The 16,390-nt window shown below is 37.2% G+C and overlaps 1 protein-coding gene across 1 annotated transcript; it reads right to left on the bottom strand.

Moving 5' to 3' along the window:
* Window positions 1–3,451: 3,451 nt before the first annotated feature.
* RNF32 (ring finger protein 32) lies at window positions 3,452–16,158 on the bottom strand. The gene is given in 9 exon segments (XM_058830205.1): window positions 3,452–3,629; window positions 3,838–3,950; window positions 6,080–6,208; window positions 9,088–9,092; window positions 15,344–15,411; window positions 15,413–15,465; window positions 15,468–15,514; window positions 15,517–15,612; window positions 16,137–16,158. Coding segments are annotated over 9 exon segments (711 nt in total).
* Between the last annotated feature and the right edge of the window lie 232 nt (window positions 16,159–16,390).

The following is a 16,390-nucleotide window of genomic DNA, read 5'->3' as shown; positions in this document are numbered from 1 at the left end:
CTCATGGCACCTGAACACTTTCCTATTGTTTCATTTAACTTTTTTTCTTTTGGTACATTTTCTCTACCAGCACATCTGCTCCCTTCCAGCTGCAAAAGTGACCCTTCATAGCATAGATCAGAGTAGCTAAAATGAAATTTTCTAGACCCAAACAACTCAAGAGCACAAATCTCGCAAAAATCCCTCAAATTATGTGGAAAACTCACTAAGAATTTATATAAGCTTTGAACTTCCTAAATTTTCTGCTAGAATGATCTCATATTCTTTTTATTCTGTGGTCTGATTCAGTGCTGAGAGCTAGTACGATTTACTGTGTTCCTGAATGATCCCTAACACAACAGGATGTTGAAAGGATGTATCCATTTGTCAGTAGAATTGGATTAATTTCCTTTTTAGTAAATGTTGATTTAGCAATGTAACATAAAAGAAGTTCCCTGAGAGCCTTTGTATTGTGGATGTATTTCAATCCCAAAGTGATGGGAAGAGCAGCAGCCCCTCCTGTACTCTGTGAGAGAATTCTGTGTAGCAAAGAGCAGGTGGGGAACCTGGTGCTTCCCCTCGCAACTGCTCAGTGTAAAGAAAGAAACATCCCGGTCTCTCCCACCCAGACATTCACACTGACCTTCAGTGGTATGTGTAAAACAAAAAACACAAGCAACAGTCCCACCACAGGCCTCCTCTAATATTTACACTTTGTGGTCTCCAAACAATCCCTACCGGTGACTCTCTGAATGACTCGTGAAACACTGCTTATATATTTAATATTTTAATGTGATTATGTATTTAATCAATAAAACCCCTGCTAAGTTGTACCTGACTCTTGTTAGCTGGGTTCTAGAGCTGAATCGCTGCATTGCAATTTTAAATGCCCTTACTGATTTCATATTAAAATCTGGCTTCAGGAAGAACAAGGTAAGATTACACCAAACTCTTATGTAATTTGGGGTTTCTGACCACCATTGAGTAAAGGTTGATCCATTTGAAAACACTTCTGGCCCTGAATGATGCTTGGTCTTCATTTGTAGTGGTGTCAGACCTGACCTGATTTTGTAAGCAAGTGAGCGTCCTTGAGCTGGAACTGTAAAAAGATAAGAGGAAAACTCTTTTCCTGCATGAGACAGGGATCTATGAAGTTCCTCTGCTGCTAAGTTACTATATTCTTTGAGGTACTCCTGGATTTTCTGTAGTATTACCTGACCCAACTCCTATCCATCAATCAGTAAATAAAGTCTAAGGTTGGGAAGAAAAAGAAATGTAACTGAAATTTAATCCAGAATTTTACCTGGCAAGTCAGCATGAACTATCAGCATGAATGGAAAGGAAGTCAGTGTTTTTAATAATTTGTTATTGTCATGTTTTAGGATGTAAAAATGAAATTCTACCCTGTTTCAATGCATATTACTGAATAACTTTTTTTATCCTAGAATAACTGAAACAGGGCAATTGAATTTATTTCTGAAAACACCATACCCTGTACATTTTATGTCTGAGACTTCCTCAAGCTTGGACAGAGTGGCATAAAGTGACTGTGAAATCCCCCATCGGTATGCAAAGCTGCATCAGTCATCTGTACAGCAGCACAAGACTATGATAAAATGAAACGATGAAACAAAGCGCCGAGGTGAACTTTGTCCACGGGGAAGCCTTTTTAAGTGATCCAATGTCAGCAAATTGCTTACTAATGTGTTGACTTATGGCAACCCTCAAAAGTAAAATGAAAAGGCTGGAATTTACAGCATATCAATGAATCAGTTGATAAGCTTTTACTGGTTTAATATCCTCCTAGTTTTGCTGCTTGGAGCCACTTCAGGTTAGCAACAGAATGTTTACCATCTCTGTGTGATAAAGGAAGTCAAACGACTAAACAAATTCCAAGACCATTATATTGTTTGGTGAGATTTAAATTAAAATCGTTGGGAGAAATCATGTGGAGGGGGGAGGAAGAAGCTAAAGTCAACTGCATCATTTCACAATGACCTACCTCGCTTCCTAAACAATGGCAGGGTTTTAGCAGAGCTGGAGATAATGTAATGCATTAGAAAAGATTTAATTGCACCAATAAAAGGCTATACCACAATTAAATGACATACAGAGTGACATTTATAGGTGGGATCAAAGAAATTCACTACCTAACATGCTGAAGTAACACTGCTCTCTGTGTATATGAGTGCTAAAAAGTAGCCTACTTTGGTTTCAGTGACCTTTCTTATCTCCTTTGATCTAGATTATTAAAAATTTTAATACCAGGTGTAATAAGGGCTACTGTAGCATCCTGAAACAAGCAATATGCGTCCTTCCTAGTACTAATATTTCAGACCTTGTTTTTTATTTTGTGATATTTATTTAAGCATATGAAACTTGACATTTAACCTTTGTGATTCTTCCAGAGGCAGCAGGGTTATTAAAAAAAAAATTTTTTTTTTTTTTAAGCTATTGTGATGCCATTTGATTATGCTAATGTTTAGGGAGTGACCTTTTAAAATCACAGTTCAATTTTGAGAAGCAAATTTTATTTTAGAAAAGCTTTTTAGTGTCTGGAAATGGATAGCTCCTTGTGAAAACTCTCTAATGTTTTTGTTAACCAACACTTAAAAGTGTCAGAGCGAACAGCAGGAAAACTCATCTACAGTTCCTACTTGAAAGCCACTAAGAAAAATAAGTGCAGGTCCTTTAATCACGGCTTGCACTGAATTTATTCAAACCTGTCTCATCATTATGAGAAGACTTTATAAATTTATTCTTAATGGAAGGTGGAGAAGCAGTGCCCATTTTGTTCCCTGTAAAATCCTGAAGTGTTACCTGTGAGAATGAGTTCCTGGTGCTAGGGCCTCTCTCTGGACACTGTGTTGGATGAAAACCTCCCCTGGATTTTAAAACTCTGGGCTGAAATGTGGGCAGATACCACATTTCACACTGAAATGTGTCTGTACCAAAGACACAGACCCTAAAGCTGGCCCAGGGGAGGCAGCTTGGAGGGTTCCTGCTGTAGCCACTAGAGGTTCAGTGTGAGAAATTTTGACCAACAACATTCAGCTGCAGCTTTCAGCATATTTAGGAGCCTTTTTCGACCTCCTGTTGCTGACACCTTATTTCATGGCTTAGCACAGTATCTTGGGCCCATGGGAAACTGGCAGCCTTCAGGGGAAACAGGCCTACATCTGCTGGAAAACAGCAGGAAAATCAAGGTGTTGCTGTTGTCTGTTCCAGTCATGCTTCTTGAGGACAGTCACAACCTGCTGACAGGTTAATTTATTCCAAACTTAAGGGCTTGAGCACTTTTAGTGTAACATCAGCATTTTTCAGTCACCTTCATATTCTTTTTCTGTGCTACAGGGAAGGATTTTGCATTGATTCTAAAGATGGAATGAACAGACTGACAAAACAGCTGAGTGGCTCCAGTGCTGCCTCTTTAGTATGAATAAGAAGGAGTAAGTGAAAAGGGAGCTGATATTCAGGCATTCTGGTTTAAGGAAGCTGAATTGCCCCAAGGAAACAGACCAAGGAACCAAATACAAAATAACTTTCTGTCAAATAATTGCTTTCTTAATTTCCTATCCTTGCGAGCCGCTGCTTCTCTCAAGTCTTTATACTCTTTTCTAGAAATATATCCCCTCCAGGAGGCTTGAATTCTCCAAGACAAAATTCTGCTCAAGAAGAGGAAATTCAAATTTATATAATTTAATTATTTAGATGAAACAATGATTTAATGCATTTCTTTAAACTTTAGCTTTTGTAGTGCATTCATTCTGTCTAGTTTCTTACTAAAAGTGCAATGCATTTGGAACATTATTAAGAAATAAATATTGTCCGGTGACACACCTGTAGCAGAAGTAAGGCTTACCTAATTAATTCAATTTAACTAAGCATGCCCCATCATGTATTACTCTGGTCTGATACTGCTCTTTTCTACATTTTTTACCTGTAAATTTTTCAAAGGTTTTCAAGCATGACTGAAAAAATAATTATAATTACAATTACTTACAATATATTTCATCTCCTTGGTACGCATGAAACAGGCTAGATTACAGAATGTAAAAACAGTTAATTAATCAATCTGTGAACACTACCCCATGCATATTTTTAAAATAAAAGTATTAAGAGAATTTTGTAAGTCTCCACATATTCACATAAAATTTTGTGGATTAAATTATTTCAGGTTACTCTTCTCCTGTATAGCTCAGTTACAAACTGTGTTTTCCCATATGCTTTTAAAAAGGGTTATTAAAAAGAATAAAGAGCTTCATCATAAAATAGCTTTAAATTATATTTCTTACCATAAAAATCTGGAATCAAAATTACTTTTCAAGATGATTACGTTTAATTCATTAAGATATTCACTTAGGTAGTTTAATTAAAAGACTCATGTATTATGTGCTTGAATAGTTATATAAAAATGTACTCCCTTAATGGACTACATGGGAATATGAATGCAGCACCTGTTTTTTCAAAGGAAAAAAAACAACCCCAGAACCAAACCTGACTTTAAAGCATTCTAACAGCTGAAAAGGAAAAAAAAATGCTGACAAGAAAAATTGTGAAAGGTCATCAGTTTCCTTCTGTGATTATGATTGTCTTTGAGTGAAAATAAAACTAGTTTATGAAATTGTGAATTTTGTGTTGACAACACATGGGGTGGCAGAAAGCAAGAACTGGCAACTGCTACTGACCGGAGGAAAAAATTATAAAACATTTAAAAAGAAATCTGATTAATTTTTCTCCCCTTTCCCAACAGAGACATTACATTTCAAGAGGAGATACACATCAAATGCAGCATTTCTCACACAATAAAACAAATGAGAAAGTAAGTTGACAGGCTACAAGAAAACGTCACCTTTATCTGACCTAAATTCCCACTAAATGCTGATGATCTCTGTCCTGACAAAAGATACAGAGCTGGACAAAAAAAGAGTTGGCTCTTAGAGGAAGGGGAAACTGGGAGAGGAGTGAAGGCCAGAACAAGCGGTGAGCACTCTTGAGCTGGCAAACACAAGAGGATTAATGGCCAGCAGCCAGCTGGAGGGAAAGCTTTCAGATACAGTGGCTTTTTCCCTGGAGGGAGGAAAGCTAACGAAACACCGAGGACAAAAAGAATTCCGGAGGCATTTGCCTTTTTGTGCCAAATCTAAAGTAACCTTTTTAATGAGCACTGTCTTTTGCTCTCTCTTGTGAAGTTTCAGACTTTCAGAGTAGCCAGAAATTGGCAGATCTTTCTAGACCTCTCCCACCTCTCTGTGGACAGTTGTTTACCTCCAGCTAATATTGATGTAAAAAGAAGCAAAAGTCCTGTACCTAAGGTTATTCAGAGACTTTGATTCACAAAACAGACTTGTCTGTGAAAAGTCTTCTAAAAAAATGTAAAAGGGGAAAAGGCAGAAAAACTACCTTAAAATGTACTATGGAAGGAAACATGTAAGCAGTTGGGATAATTCTAATTACCATCATCACCTCTCCAAAGCAGCTCTTTGTTCCATCAGCCACTTGTCTCTGTTGCTTAATATTTTCAAGATGATAGATTAGAGAATGCAATAAAGCAGGATGTATTTATGCCCATGCTACACACGTGCACTGAGCAAGACATCAAGGTAAAATGCAGGCATTTCATCAGATAACCTGAGGAAGTGGCTGCCTGGCATGGGGTGTGCACCTACTTTGTTTTCCAAATAGAAATAACTGTTGTGCTAAACTGAAATTAACAAAACTTTTGAGAAGACAAAAAACCCCTTGAATTGTACAAACAACAAATATTTACCTGAATAATGAAGGCCAGAATCATATCTATCAGGAGTTTATTTGAAGCAGAAAATAGCCTATACCTGCTTTGCAAGAACAGATAAAAAGGCTTCTCTACTGTGATGACTTCAGAAGTCCACAAATACCGCTAATCTTCCTCTACCATGTCGTGTTCAAAACAATATCAGAGTTGGCCACTGAGTGAGTCCACTTATTCAAAGCTAAATGGTGTCTGAAAGTAGAATATTTCCTTCATTTCTTCCTCCAGCTGATGATGTTCAGCAGTACTTCAGGAAAATAAAATAAGTAAGCACAATCGTAAGTACACACAATTCAGTTATATTTATACTCTGGGTTGAACTGCAAATTCTTTCCTGAATATTGCACAGTGCTGTATGGATTTTCCATGCTGTGGGGATCTCTTTACCCATTTTTCAGCAGGAAATGACAAGGAAGGGTGCTCAACTACTCCTGATTTCTGAGCAACAATAACAACAAATCACTGAATAAAACCCATTGTTCTTTACAGACAATGGATTTTCTTCATATGAAATTCATTAATAATGCATTTGCTGAGAAATACTTTATACAGATACTTCATATAAATCTATCATCAGACAAAGAAACCATCAGGCCATGTATTTCTTACTATTTAATAGCTAAAGGGGGTACAAGAGAGCTGGAGAGGGGCTTCTGGCAGGGCATGGACAGATAGGGCAGGGGGGAATGGCTTCAAACTGGTAGAGGGTAGGCTTGGAGTAGAAATTGGACAGAAATTATTCCCTAGGAGGGTGGTGACACCCTGGCACACGTTGCCCAGAGAAGTTGTGGCTGCCCCATCCCTGGAAGTTTTCCAGGCCAGGTTGGATGGGGCTTTGAGCAACCTGGGATAGTGGAAGGTGTCAGTGCCTATTTCAGGGAGCTGGAACTGGGTCATCTTTAAGGCCCCTTCCAACCTAAACCATTAATGGATTAACTATTCAGTAATTATCAGAACCTCTTTTACATACAGGATTTATACAGGATTTTTTTACTGTACATTTTTATTTGCTGAGTAATTTGAATTTATTTTTATACTTTTCAGAGTATAAAAATCCTTTAAAATAGGATTAACTAAAGAATGTAACAAAGACATAATTTCAAATAATCAGTATAAATAAAATTTCAGAATTGTGAAGTTTTCCTCAGCATTGCATTTGTGCATTCTTAAAAATAAAAAATAATCAAATAGTATAATAAAGAACTGTGGCTGCTGCTGCAAAATTCTGAGGTTTAATGAAGCTGTGACATAAGAAAGAGAAATAAAGAGCATGAAGAGAAAAGGAGATGGTCACAAGAGGCCAGTGAAATTGTCACTGTTACAGCTGAGCTTGTCCATCTTCAGCAATGAATTTGATGTGCCTTGCTGCATGTACATGTGAAATCTCTGCTTTCTTAAAGAAGGAATCAATGGAAACATTTATAGTATTCCTGCCTGCCCCCACAAGTGGCAGATAAAGCCCAGTGTCAGTACCTCAGCAGTAAAAACCATGTGTGAGCAGAATATAGATATTTATCATCTTTGAAGACCACAAGAAGCTGCTTGTGTTGATTGACCAGAATCCATGGAGAAGTGTCCAAGGTTTGTGTAAGAAGCCAGTAACTTGTCCATGATGAGGCCTTAATGGTATTTAACAAAACAAGAAAGGAAGAGCAGCATACAATAGTTAATTACAATAATTACAATGCAAGGTGATGGTGCCTAGATGAGAGTTCCAGTCCTAGATGGGAAGGAAAGGGTAAACTCTTTCATTCATACTGAAATCTTTGCATAAATCTGGCATTGCTATGCAGCACATATTTGTCCTGTGTAAGCTTTCAAAAACCCCATCAGGCAGCTTGTGCATCCAAACCCATTTCTCATGAAGAAAAAAGGAATCCTAGCAAATCATGGGGTTTTGGTGATCCCCTTTCTCAAGTATCTCATTATTCTAGGGCAGGATTTGTTAATTTTTGAGGCAAAAATTCTCCTTCTGAGCTCATCCATCTACAGATGTATATCGTCAATCACCTAAAATTTGCACAAACTGCCTTTGATCTTTGAAAGGAACTTTTGAGAGGTACTAAAGGATCTATCAGGAATACTATCTTCCCTTTAGCTGAACTATCCACCTAACCTGCTTCCTTGTGAGGTCATGACATCCTTCTAACATAAATCAATTTGAATCCATGTTTTAGAGCAACAGCTTTGAGGTTTCGACTGGGTCATTTTATGCTTTTGGAACAATGTGGGGACTGATTTCACTACATGTGGTTTGGTTCACCTAAGACCCCACCTTGTTACATTTGTTATCCCATTTTGATAGCCCAGTGAATTGAGTGATGGCCTCTGTGATGAGAAAATCTGGGTATGGGGAGAGTGAGTGAGAAAGCAAAGCAGGGACAGCATGAAACCATGCTGTATCACAACCTAAAAAATGCCTTTTCTTGATTTCTTTCCAAGCACTGTGGTCAGAGACTGTTTTAAGGAAGAAAATGAGATGGCTTTGTGGAAAGCCTTCTGTATATCCCCAGGGTAAGAGAAAATGTTTATTTAAAGGCTTCAGAAATGGATTATTTAAACTGCCAAACAAGAAGAGATTGGCAGCAAAGCTGGACTTCTAAATAATACAAACAGATAGGACACTTGTGAAAGACAGGTTGTACAGGTGCTTAGAAGGAAAAAAATTATACAACAGTTTCTGAAGGAAAACTGGCAGTAGGGCACACAAGGAGTGATGTGTGGCCAAAGCAAAAGGCTCTGTGGAGAGATTCTCAAAGCAGCACTTTGAAAAAATACAAGCAATGAAAACCTACATTTATCACAGCTCAAGAGATGCAAGAATTTTCATCCTTATGCATCAAATTTAAAAGCCATTTACTGAAATACCCTTTTACAACCAAGTTATTTATCTTAAAATGAACCTTATTGAAGAGTTTACATGCATTAACCTTTAAATTATTACTGCTGGATTTTAGGAATCAAACCCCTATTGATAAAAATGAATGACACAGACCCTTGAAACTTTTCTTGATTACCCATAAACTCAAGAAGAAAATATTACATTAAATTACATACTCAAAGTTGTTTTGCAGTTTTAATGTTTAAACCACACAATCCTTATTAAGGAAGAGAAAGTCAGACAGATGCGTTTTGGAATAATATGAGAATATTGGTGAAAATACAACAAAGTAAAACCCTGGAACAACTGAAAATTCAAAAAATATTTCAGCACAGTCTTTTGAATCCCTTACACAAAGGCTTTATGAAAATTCAGTCAGTGCTGTGATTTAAAGAGAAAATACATTTTCTAATAACAGCGGAAAACATGCTCACACCTGGGCTGCATTTTTTCACCTTTAGCTTCCATAATCACTCATTATTGATGTTCATTTTAACCCCAATATCTCTTTTCTGTTTTTCCCCCTGGTATCCTCTCTTCAAAATGAACAAAAAAAACCAACAACAATCCTCCCATCTTTAGAACTGTAACCATGTTAATATAGTGTTAATTATCTCATTTTATTACCTGTGTCCTGTCACTGGTTACACTCACTTGTTGTTCACTATCTGAAGTTTCCCTCTGAATCTTCAGCTGATTCCAAAGGCAGATGATGCTTGGATGGAGCATCCCTGGTTTAATGGGTTCCCTCTGGAGCTGGGACTGCTGTGACAGTTCCTGTGCCAAACCCAACCTGATCTTCAGAGAGGCCAAAGGGCATTTCCATGAAAAAGAATAAATTAAACAGTTATTAATGATGGTGAAAATTTATTTTGCTCAAAACTTCAAATTTTGGAGCCAGAAGGTTCTTTAAGGAATGCCTAATCAAGGCAACAGAAAGGAGATGTTCATGGCAAAAATACTGTTGAAATCTTTAGCAAAGGTAAATACAGGTCTAAAACTGAGAGGCAAGAAGCGCATTTGTTCTCCTGGTCTGTTAGGATGCTCCTTGGCTTTGTTTTTCTAAGCAATATCTGCAGTGCTGCTCCACCACTGTATTATTATAGCACTATTTAAAAGTGAGTTTTCTCACCAGGCATCATTCCAAGCCCTCACATCTGTGACTTTTATCTTGCTGCATGTTTGCTTCTAAATTTGAAAAAGGTATTTAGCTACAGGTGTTAATTCTTCCCTAGTTTAGCCCCCAGGACTATTGTAAATACAAACCTTTTTAACTTTGAGCAAAGCTGGGTATATATTAACAAAGAATACATTTCATGAAGCATTATTAAATGTCTTTTTACAGAGTAAGGAATAAACCAGACCATTTCAAATCGACATAAAAAAAATCTTAATGCTAGGATCTTCCCCTGACTAAATATAATCACTGATGTTTTCTTGAAAATAAAATATAAAGAAAGGTATAACATTCAATAGACATTAAAAGTACTTTTTGCTTCTAATGAAGAATACGTCTTCATCAAGATGCACTAGTTTCACCTTTTTACCTTCATTGTCAGAAGAATAATGTTTTAAATGCTTTTCAGATATGAAAAGACACTTTTAAGCCACTGTTGTAGTTTAGGGCCTGGCGATGCGGAAGAATTCGGGATGTTACGGAAAGTTATCCGACCCCCTCTGTTAGGATAGCTAGGCCTCTAGCAATTAGCCAATAGCACTTAGGTGTGACGTATGCAGATGGGAGTAACACAGTGACCCCAGACTATAAAATGTTAAGTTTCCCTGCAATAAATCGCCATATTCGCCATCCATCATATTGATGCAGTGGGATATGGACCGCGCGGCTGAGGATAGCCGCCCGTGCTGGTTCCAGCCAGGGTACCAGCCTTGCTTGAACACCCACATATGGTGCCAGAAACCCGGGAGGAAGAAAAGTGGGACAAGAAGAAAGCAAGGATACCCTGAGTCAAGGAACAGCGGTCAAGATAGTGAGTCTATTCTTGACGGAAGAGCCTGGGCCCAGAAGGATGATGAAATCATCGAAAAAGGTTAGATTGTAAGTTGTAAATTAATTAAGTTGTAAACCTAATTCGCTTGTTATTACAAGGCTTTGGGTTGTAGAAGTCGTAAATGAGTTTGTAAGGTTTATCCACCCTAAGGTGTGGGACAGATGTACTAAAACGCTTGCCAAAGAGATCTGGGGAACAACAAGGAACTGTATGCTGGCTACCCTGAAATTTAGGGTTAGACCTTTACAGCCCCCAGACGGGAGAAGCTCAACTGAGCTGGGAGAGGGGCCGGGAGTCCCCTCAGTCCCTAAATTCTTATCTGCTCTCAGAGAAACAGCGAAGAGCAGAAGATTTTTGGAAAAAGTTAACAGAAATAGCCAGAGGTGTGGCAGAAAAAATAAGAAGAAAACATCCCTCCAAAGACATAAAGATGGCACAGAGAAAGAAGTTGTAGCGCGGGAAAAATATGTCTCTAACAAAGAAAGAGGAACGTGGTCGGGGGGATGGGAAAGAAAAAGAATGTGAAGAAGAAAGATAAGGAATGTGAAAGAGATAAGACGCGGGAGGATGGGCACCTCTGCACAGAGATTGGAATGCAAGAAAGGGGGGAGGGCAGGAGCCAGAACGGAGTGGAACCAGGGGCGGAGGAAAGGTGGGATGGAGGCGGAGTGGAACCAGGGGGGAGGGAACAGACCAAGAAAAGGCACGGCAAACAGGAAGTAACCGACCAGTTTTGGCTTTGACTGAGACACGAGCGGTTCACCCCCCCCCCCCGGGAAGAAGCACCGGGACAATACCGAGTTTGTTACAAAGTCATAATTTACTGAGTTTTTAAAAGGTGTTTATGTACCCTTTTGGAGTTAATTTTGTGTTTTAAGTAATTATGAGTTTATGCAGTTGGAGTTTTCAGAGTTTTTCTCAGATTTAAAAAGTGGCCCGGCGCAGACGGCTTTAGAAAACACACGGCAGAACGCTGTTGCCATGGCAACCACCAGCGAAACACGTAACAGTTACTTCAATGAAACCGCGGAAAGTAAAGCAATAAAACAACAATAAACAACAGAAAGCTGGACATTTTTGAGAAGGATAAGAAAAAAAAAGAGAGTTTTAATCAGACAATTTAAAAATTAGAAGTTTTGTAAATTGTATTGCTTATAAATTAGCAAATTGTTGTAATTAAAATTGAGATTTAAAAATAAGTTTCTATTGAATTAAGTGCCTTTAAAAATAGATTAAAAAGTTTAAATGATGTATTTCTGTATCCCAAGAAACTTAAAAGATTTTTGTTTTGTTTTAATAATTTTAAAGTTATGTTAATTATATATTACCCATTTGCTGAGTTTTTGACAATTTTAATAAGGAAATTTTAATGTGAATCTTTTTGTTATATAAAACACATATAACTGTATATATACCAATTTGAATTTTGGATTTTAGTTTAAAAATTGGACTTGATATTTTTGAGAAGTGCTACAAAAGCTAAATGACAACTTGCCCAATCCTGTATTGTGGCTTTTTTCTTTGGAAAGGCTGCACTTTGGAGTCTTAGCTAATTTGAGCATATACTAGGCAAATTCTTATTGTGAATGAGTGTTTTTAGTAACATTTGCAGTTATTATGGGTTATTCTCAAAGCTAGATGACATGGAATTGTGATGTATTTGTTAAATTTTTATAATTTTATAGTGAATCCATGTTACCGTTGACTTAAATGTTTTTAAGTTAAGCTGTATAACTTGGATATTCTTTTAAAGTTAGGTTTTGTTATTTCCTTTTGTTATAAATAATTATTGTTAAGCTTAAATTTTTGTTTAATTTGAATTGTTTTATGTTTTATTGAAGACACTTGTTTGAATTGCAAAGTGTAGTTATTTTTCTAGAAATATGAAGACAGCTACAACTGAAGCAACTGTGATAAACCACTGATGAACACCTGCTTGTGGACAGAAATGAATGCAGACTGTGACACCCTAGACTTCATTGGGAGTTCTATTCAGTTGTTGCAATTTTTGCAGTTTCGTTTGCTGTAACTTTTTTATTTTTCAGTGTTTTCAGAATTTTAAGATGTACCATTGCTGAAAATCAGCTGCCATAAAAGAAGCTTCAAATTAAACCAACTGCTGAATGATTTAATTAGTCTGGTACCTAAGGTTTTTAATTATTTGCTTTGTACAAATGCATTTTTACAGTTTGCTGTGCTGTAAGCATCTCATAGCTGCTACTATTGAGAACCTTGTTTTAGAAATGAGTTAAGAGGCATCTTTCCAGTTTAAAGCCAGGCCCTGGCCAAGCCTTGACTTTACCTGGGTGGAATGTTTGCCAACAGATCCAGATGTTTTCTGTCCCAAATCAGTATTTGAGTCATTTTTTGACTTTGCAATTTGACCCTATTAATATAACAGCTGGATCAATTTTAAAGTGAGCTTGGAGAATCATTTCCGGAGATGATGATCCAATCCTTCACTGATGATTTTTAGTTTTGTTTGTTTATTAACTATGGGATGCTGGTGCAGTGTTTTAATAATTAACAGTACTTTTATATTAATTGATTTTTAACTGTTATAGGTGTTTACTGATTGTGTATAAGGTTTTGTGTTAATGTTGAACAGAAATACATCTCATTTTTATTTTTAGAAAACGGGGGAAATTGATACCCTAAAAGCAATTTGATTAGTGTATTTCATTAACTTCAAGGAGAGAAGTGCCTGCGTTTTGTTGACAGATTCAGGAAGGTCACCTGTCCATCTGACCAGACTGTCTGCCTCTGAACACGAGATGCAGTGAATGGAGAGATCATCACACAGCCTTGGTACTCCAGACTTGGATCAGAAGTGGACCTGCCAGGACACAGTTGTGTCTGAACAATACACAGACAGTTGCCAACAGAAATTTTATGTTGTTATTATGATGTGGTGTTTCTATTAATTTTTCAGTTATCCTTTGTTTTAAGATTTATAAAGATGTGAGGAACAACTTGAACATCAAAGCCCTCAGTCACCGATCAGCTACCAGCTGACATCACAGGAGCAGTGAACATTCCAGGACTAAATCGTGTTAGAGAAATTCTGTAAAAGATTTGAGAGGTGTAGAGACTCCATCTAACTATATACAAAGCAAATAGTAATTGTGTGTTTATCCTTTTAGCAAATTGTTTTCACGCTTAGACTACATATATACCAGAACACGTGTGTTAAAAGTAGTTAGATAATAGTTTAAGGTAAAGTGTTTAGTTTGTGTAGTAATTGTTATGTTAGTATAAAATATAAGTATTTTCCTTTAAGAGGTAGTGTAAGCATCTTTAAAGGTTCATTTATGTTAAAGTTTTAGCTGTAAGTTTATAAGTATGATGTCATTTACATGGTAAACTGTTTATAGTAATTGTGTTGTTTATAGTTATAACACCTGAAGCAGTGAGCCCCAATTTTGTGGTACAAACTGAAAACCCATGATCTAATAGTCAAGCCCTTGCATTTACACCCAAAGCTTTAACTCCTCTGCTGACTTTTGTGTGTATTAGCTGTTATCATCCCCAGAGTCCTGTACCACCTGGATGAAGAGTGGAGCCTGCAAGTAGAGAGACTCACCCGACTTCAGAAAAGAGAAGTAGTGACAGGTGTAACCACAGCGATGCTGCTTAACCTGAGAGCAACAGGTGCTGCCACAGGTGTCTCTGTCATCGTGACCCAACAACAGAGACTGCTTTAGCTACAGATGACTGTAGATGAAGATCTACCGAGAATTGAGAAATTCATATCCTTTCTAGAAAAATCAGTCTCCTCACTCTCTGAAGTTGTTTTGCAGAACAAGTGAGGTCTCAAACTTGTGTTCATGCAGCAGAGGCCTCTGCATCGCCCTGAAAGAAGAATGCTGCTTCTACGCTGACCACACCGGAGTAGTGAGAGACACGATGGCAGAGCTACAAGACAGGCTGTCTCAACGAAAAGCAGAGAGAGAAGCCCAGCAAAGCTGGTTCCAATCCTGGTTCGATCAATCTCCATGGCTAACCACCCTGGTGTCTACCCTGATTGGACCAGTTGTGATGATTTTACTTGTGTTAATCTTTGAACTCAATTTTATATTATCCATTTTTAAAAAAAACTTTTATAATATAGATAAGTTAGATGAAGTGTTAAAAATACGTATATAACAAATAACATTAGAATTTTTGAGACTAATATACCTTATGTTTTAGCAAATTAGTTATTCATAGAGAGAGGGGATATGTTGTAGTTTAGGGCCTGGCGATGCGGAAGAATTCGGGATGTTACGGAAAGTTATCCGACCCCCTCTGTTAGGATAGCTAGGCCTCTAGCAATTAGCCAATAGCACTTAGGTGTGACGTATGCAGATGGGAGTAACACAGTGACCCCAGACTATAAAATGTTAAGTTTCCCTGCAATAAATCGCCATATTCGCCATCCATCATATTGATGCAGTGGGATATGGACCGCGCGGCTGAGGATAGCCGCCCGTGCTGGTTCCAGCCAGGGTACCAGCCTTGCTTGAACACCCACAAGCCACTGATGACGATCCCATTTTTTACCTAGTGGCTTAAACTGCTGAATTTTGATAAATTTTAAACAAGATACCATGCTGTTTAGCATTAAATCATCTTCCGACAGAAAGCTTCCACATTTTAGTTTATTTTAAATAAAAACAAAAATTACAAATGAGAATGGTTTACCTAATGCCAGCTGTGGAGCTCTGGGGTCAAGAAGATGCTCCTTTTCTGCATCTTCCTTGCTTTTGTGCTCTTTTTCTTAGTCTAGTATCTACTATTATTCTGACCATTTCTTTGATTCATGGGATTTGTAAAAGTTCTTGGTATTCCTTGTCCTTGACTTAGAAGGACTCTTAATAAAAGATCCTGCAGCTGATGTCTGTGTATTATATGATCCTGTAGAGCAACTGCTCTGCAGAAACTGCTCTTGTCTCTTGGGCAGAGGAGTAGCCCTAAAAAGCAAAAAACCCTAACCAATCTTGAATAATTATTGTTATAAATTATTTAAAACCGTACATATTATAGGAAACTAAAAGAAATTGTACTTAGCTGTACTTAGCCAATATTTAGAATTTGTACTTAGCTGTACTTAGCTGTACTTAGCCAATATTTTTGAATTGTTAAATGCTTTTATACACATACAACTCCAATATTTGAAGCCTAACATTCAATTACTGTAATTTGAAATTTAAGATTGATGTTTCTGACACATCCTAGTTTTAACTTATAGAAAGTCAAATGAAATCTTTGATTTATCATTTATATTAAATAAAATAACAGTAATTTTAAACTTTTAATTACTGATCTCATTATTATTATATTCAATAAACTCATTATGAACTATAAAAATTTGTCATGCCCAAACACATTCTAATTTTATATAATTAGAAACAATCCCAAAGGCTAATTTTGCCTTCCAGAACACTGAATATAAACAAGAATGTATCATTTTTATACAGGGAATGGGCTTATCTACCTGTTCCTCCATTTCTCCCCATGCTTATGCTTTATTTTAGGAGATGTGAAATAGTACAGTATAAAATCACGATGTTCCACTGATGATCTTTAGCTGATTTGACAAGAATAGTATTCCTTCACAAGCAAACATGAAGAAGGACTTCAATAATATTTCTCAGGAGAAGTAGCCTCATCAATAGCAGATAAGAAACCTACAGTTTCTGTTGTTTTCTCCTCAGGATTTCATGGAAAAGAGCTTAACATCTGTTCCAG

Source organism: Poecile atricapillus, chromosome 2, assembly GCF_030490865.1.
Source record: "Poecile atricapillus isolate bPoeAtr1 chromosome 2, bPoeAtr1.hap1, whole genome shotgun sequence".
Lineage (NCBI taxonomy): Eukaryota > Metazoa > Chordata > Aves > Passeriformes > Paridae > Poecile > Poecile atricapillus.
This window is presented reverse-complemented; position numbering and strand designations above follow the sequence as displayed.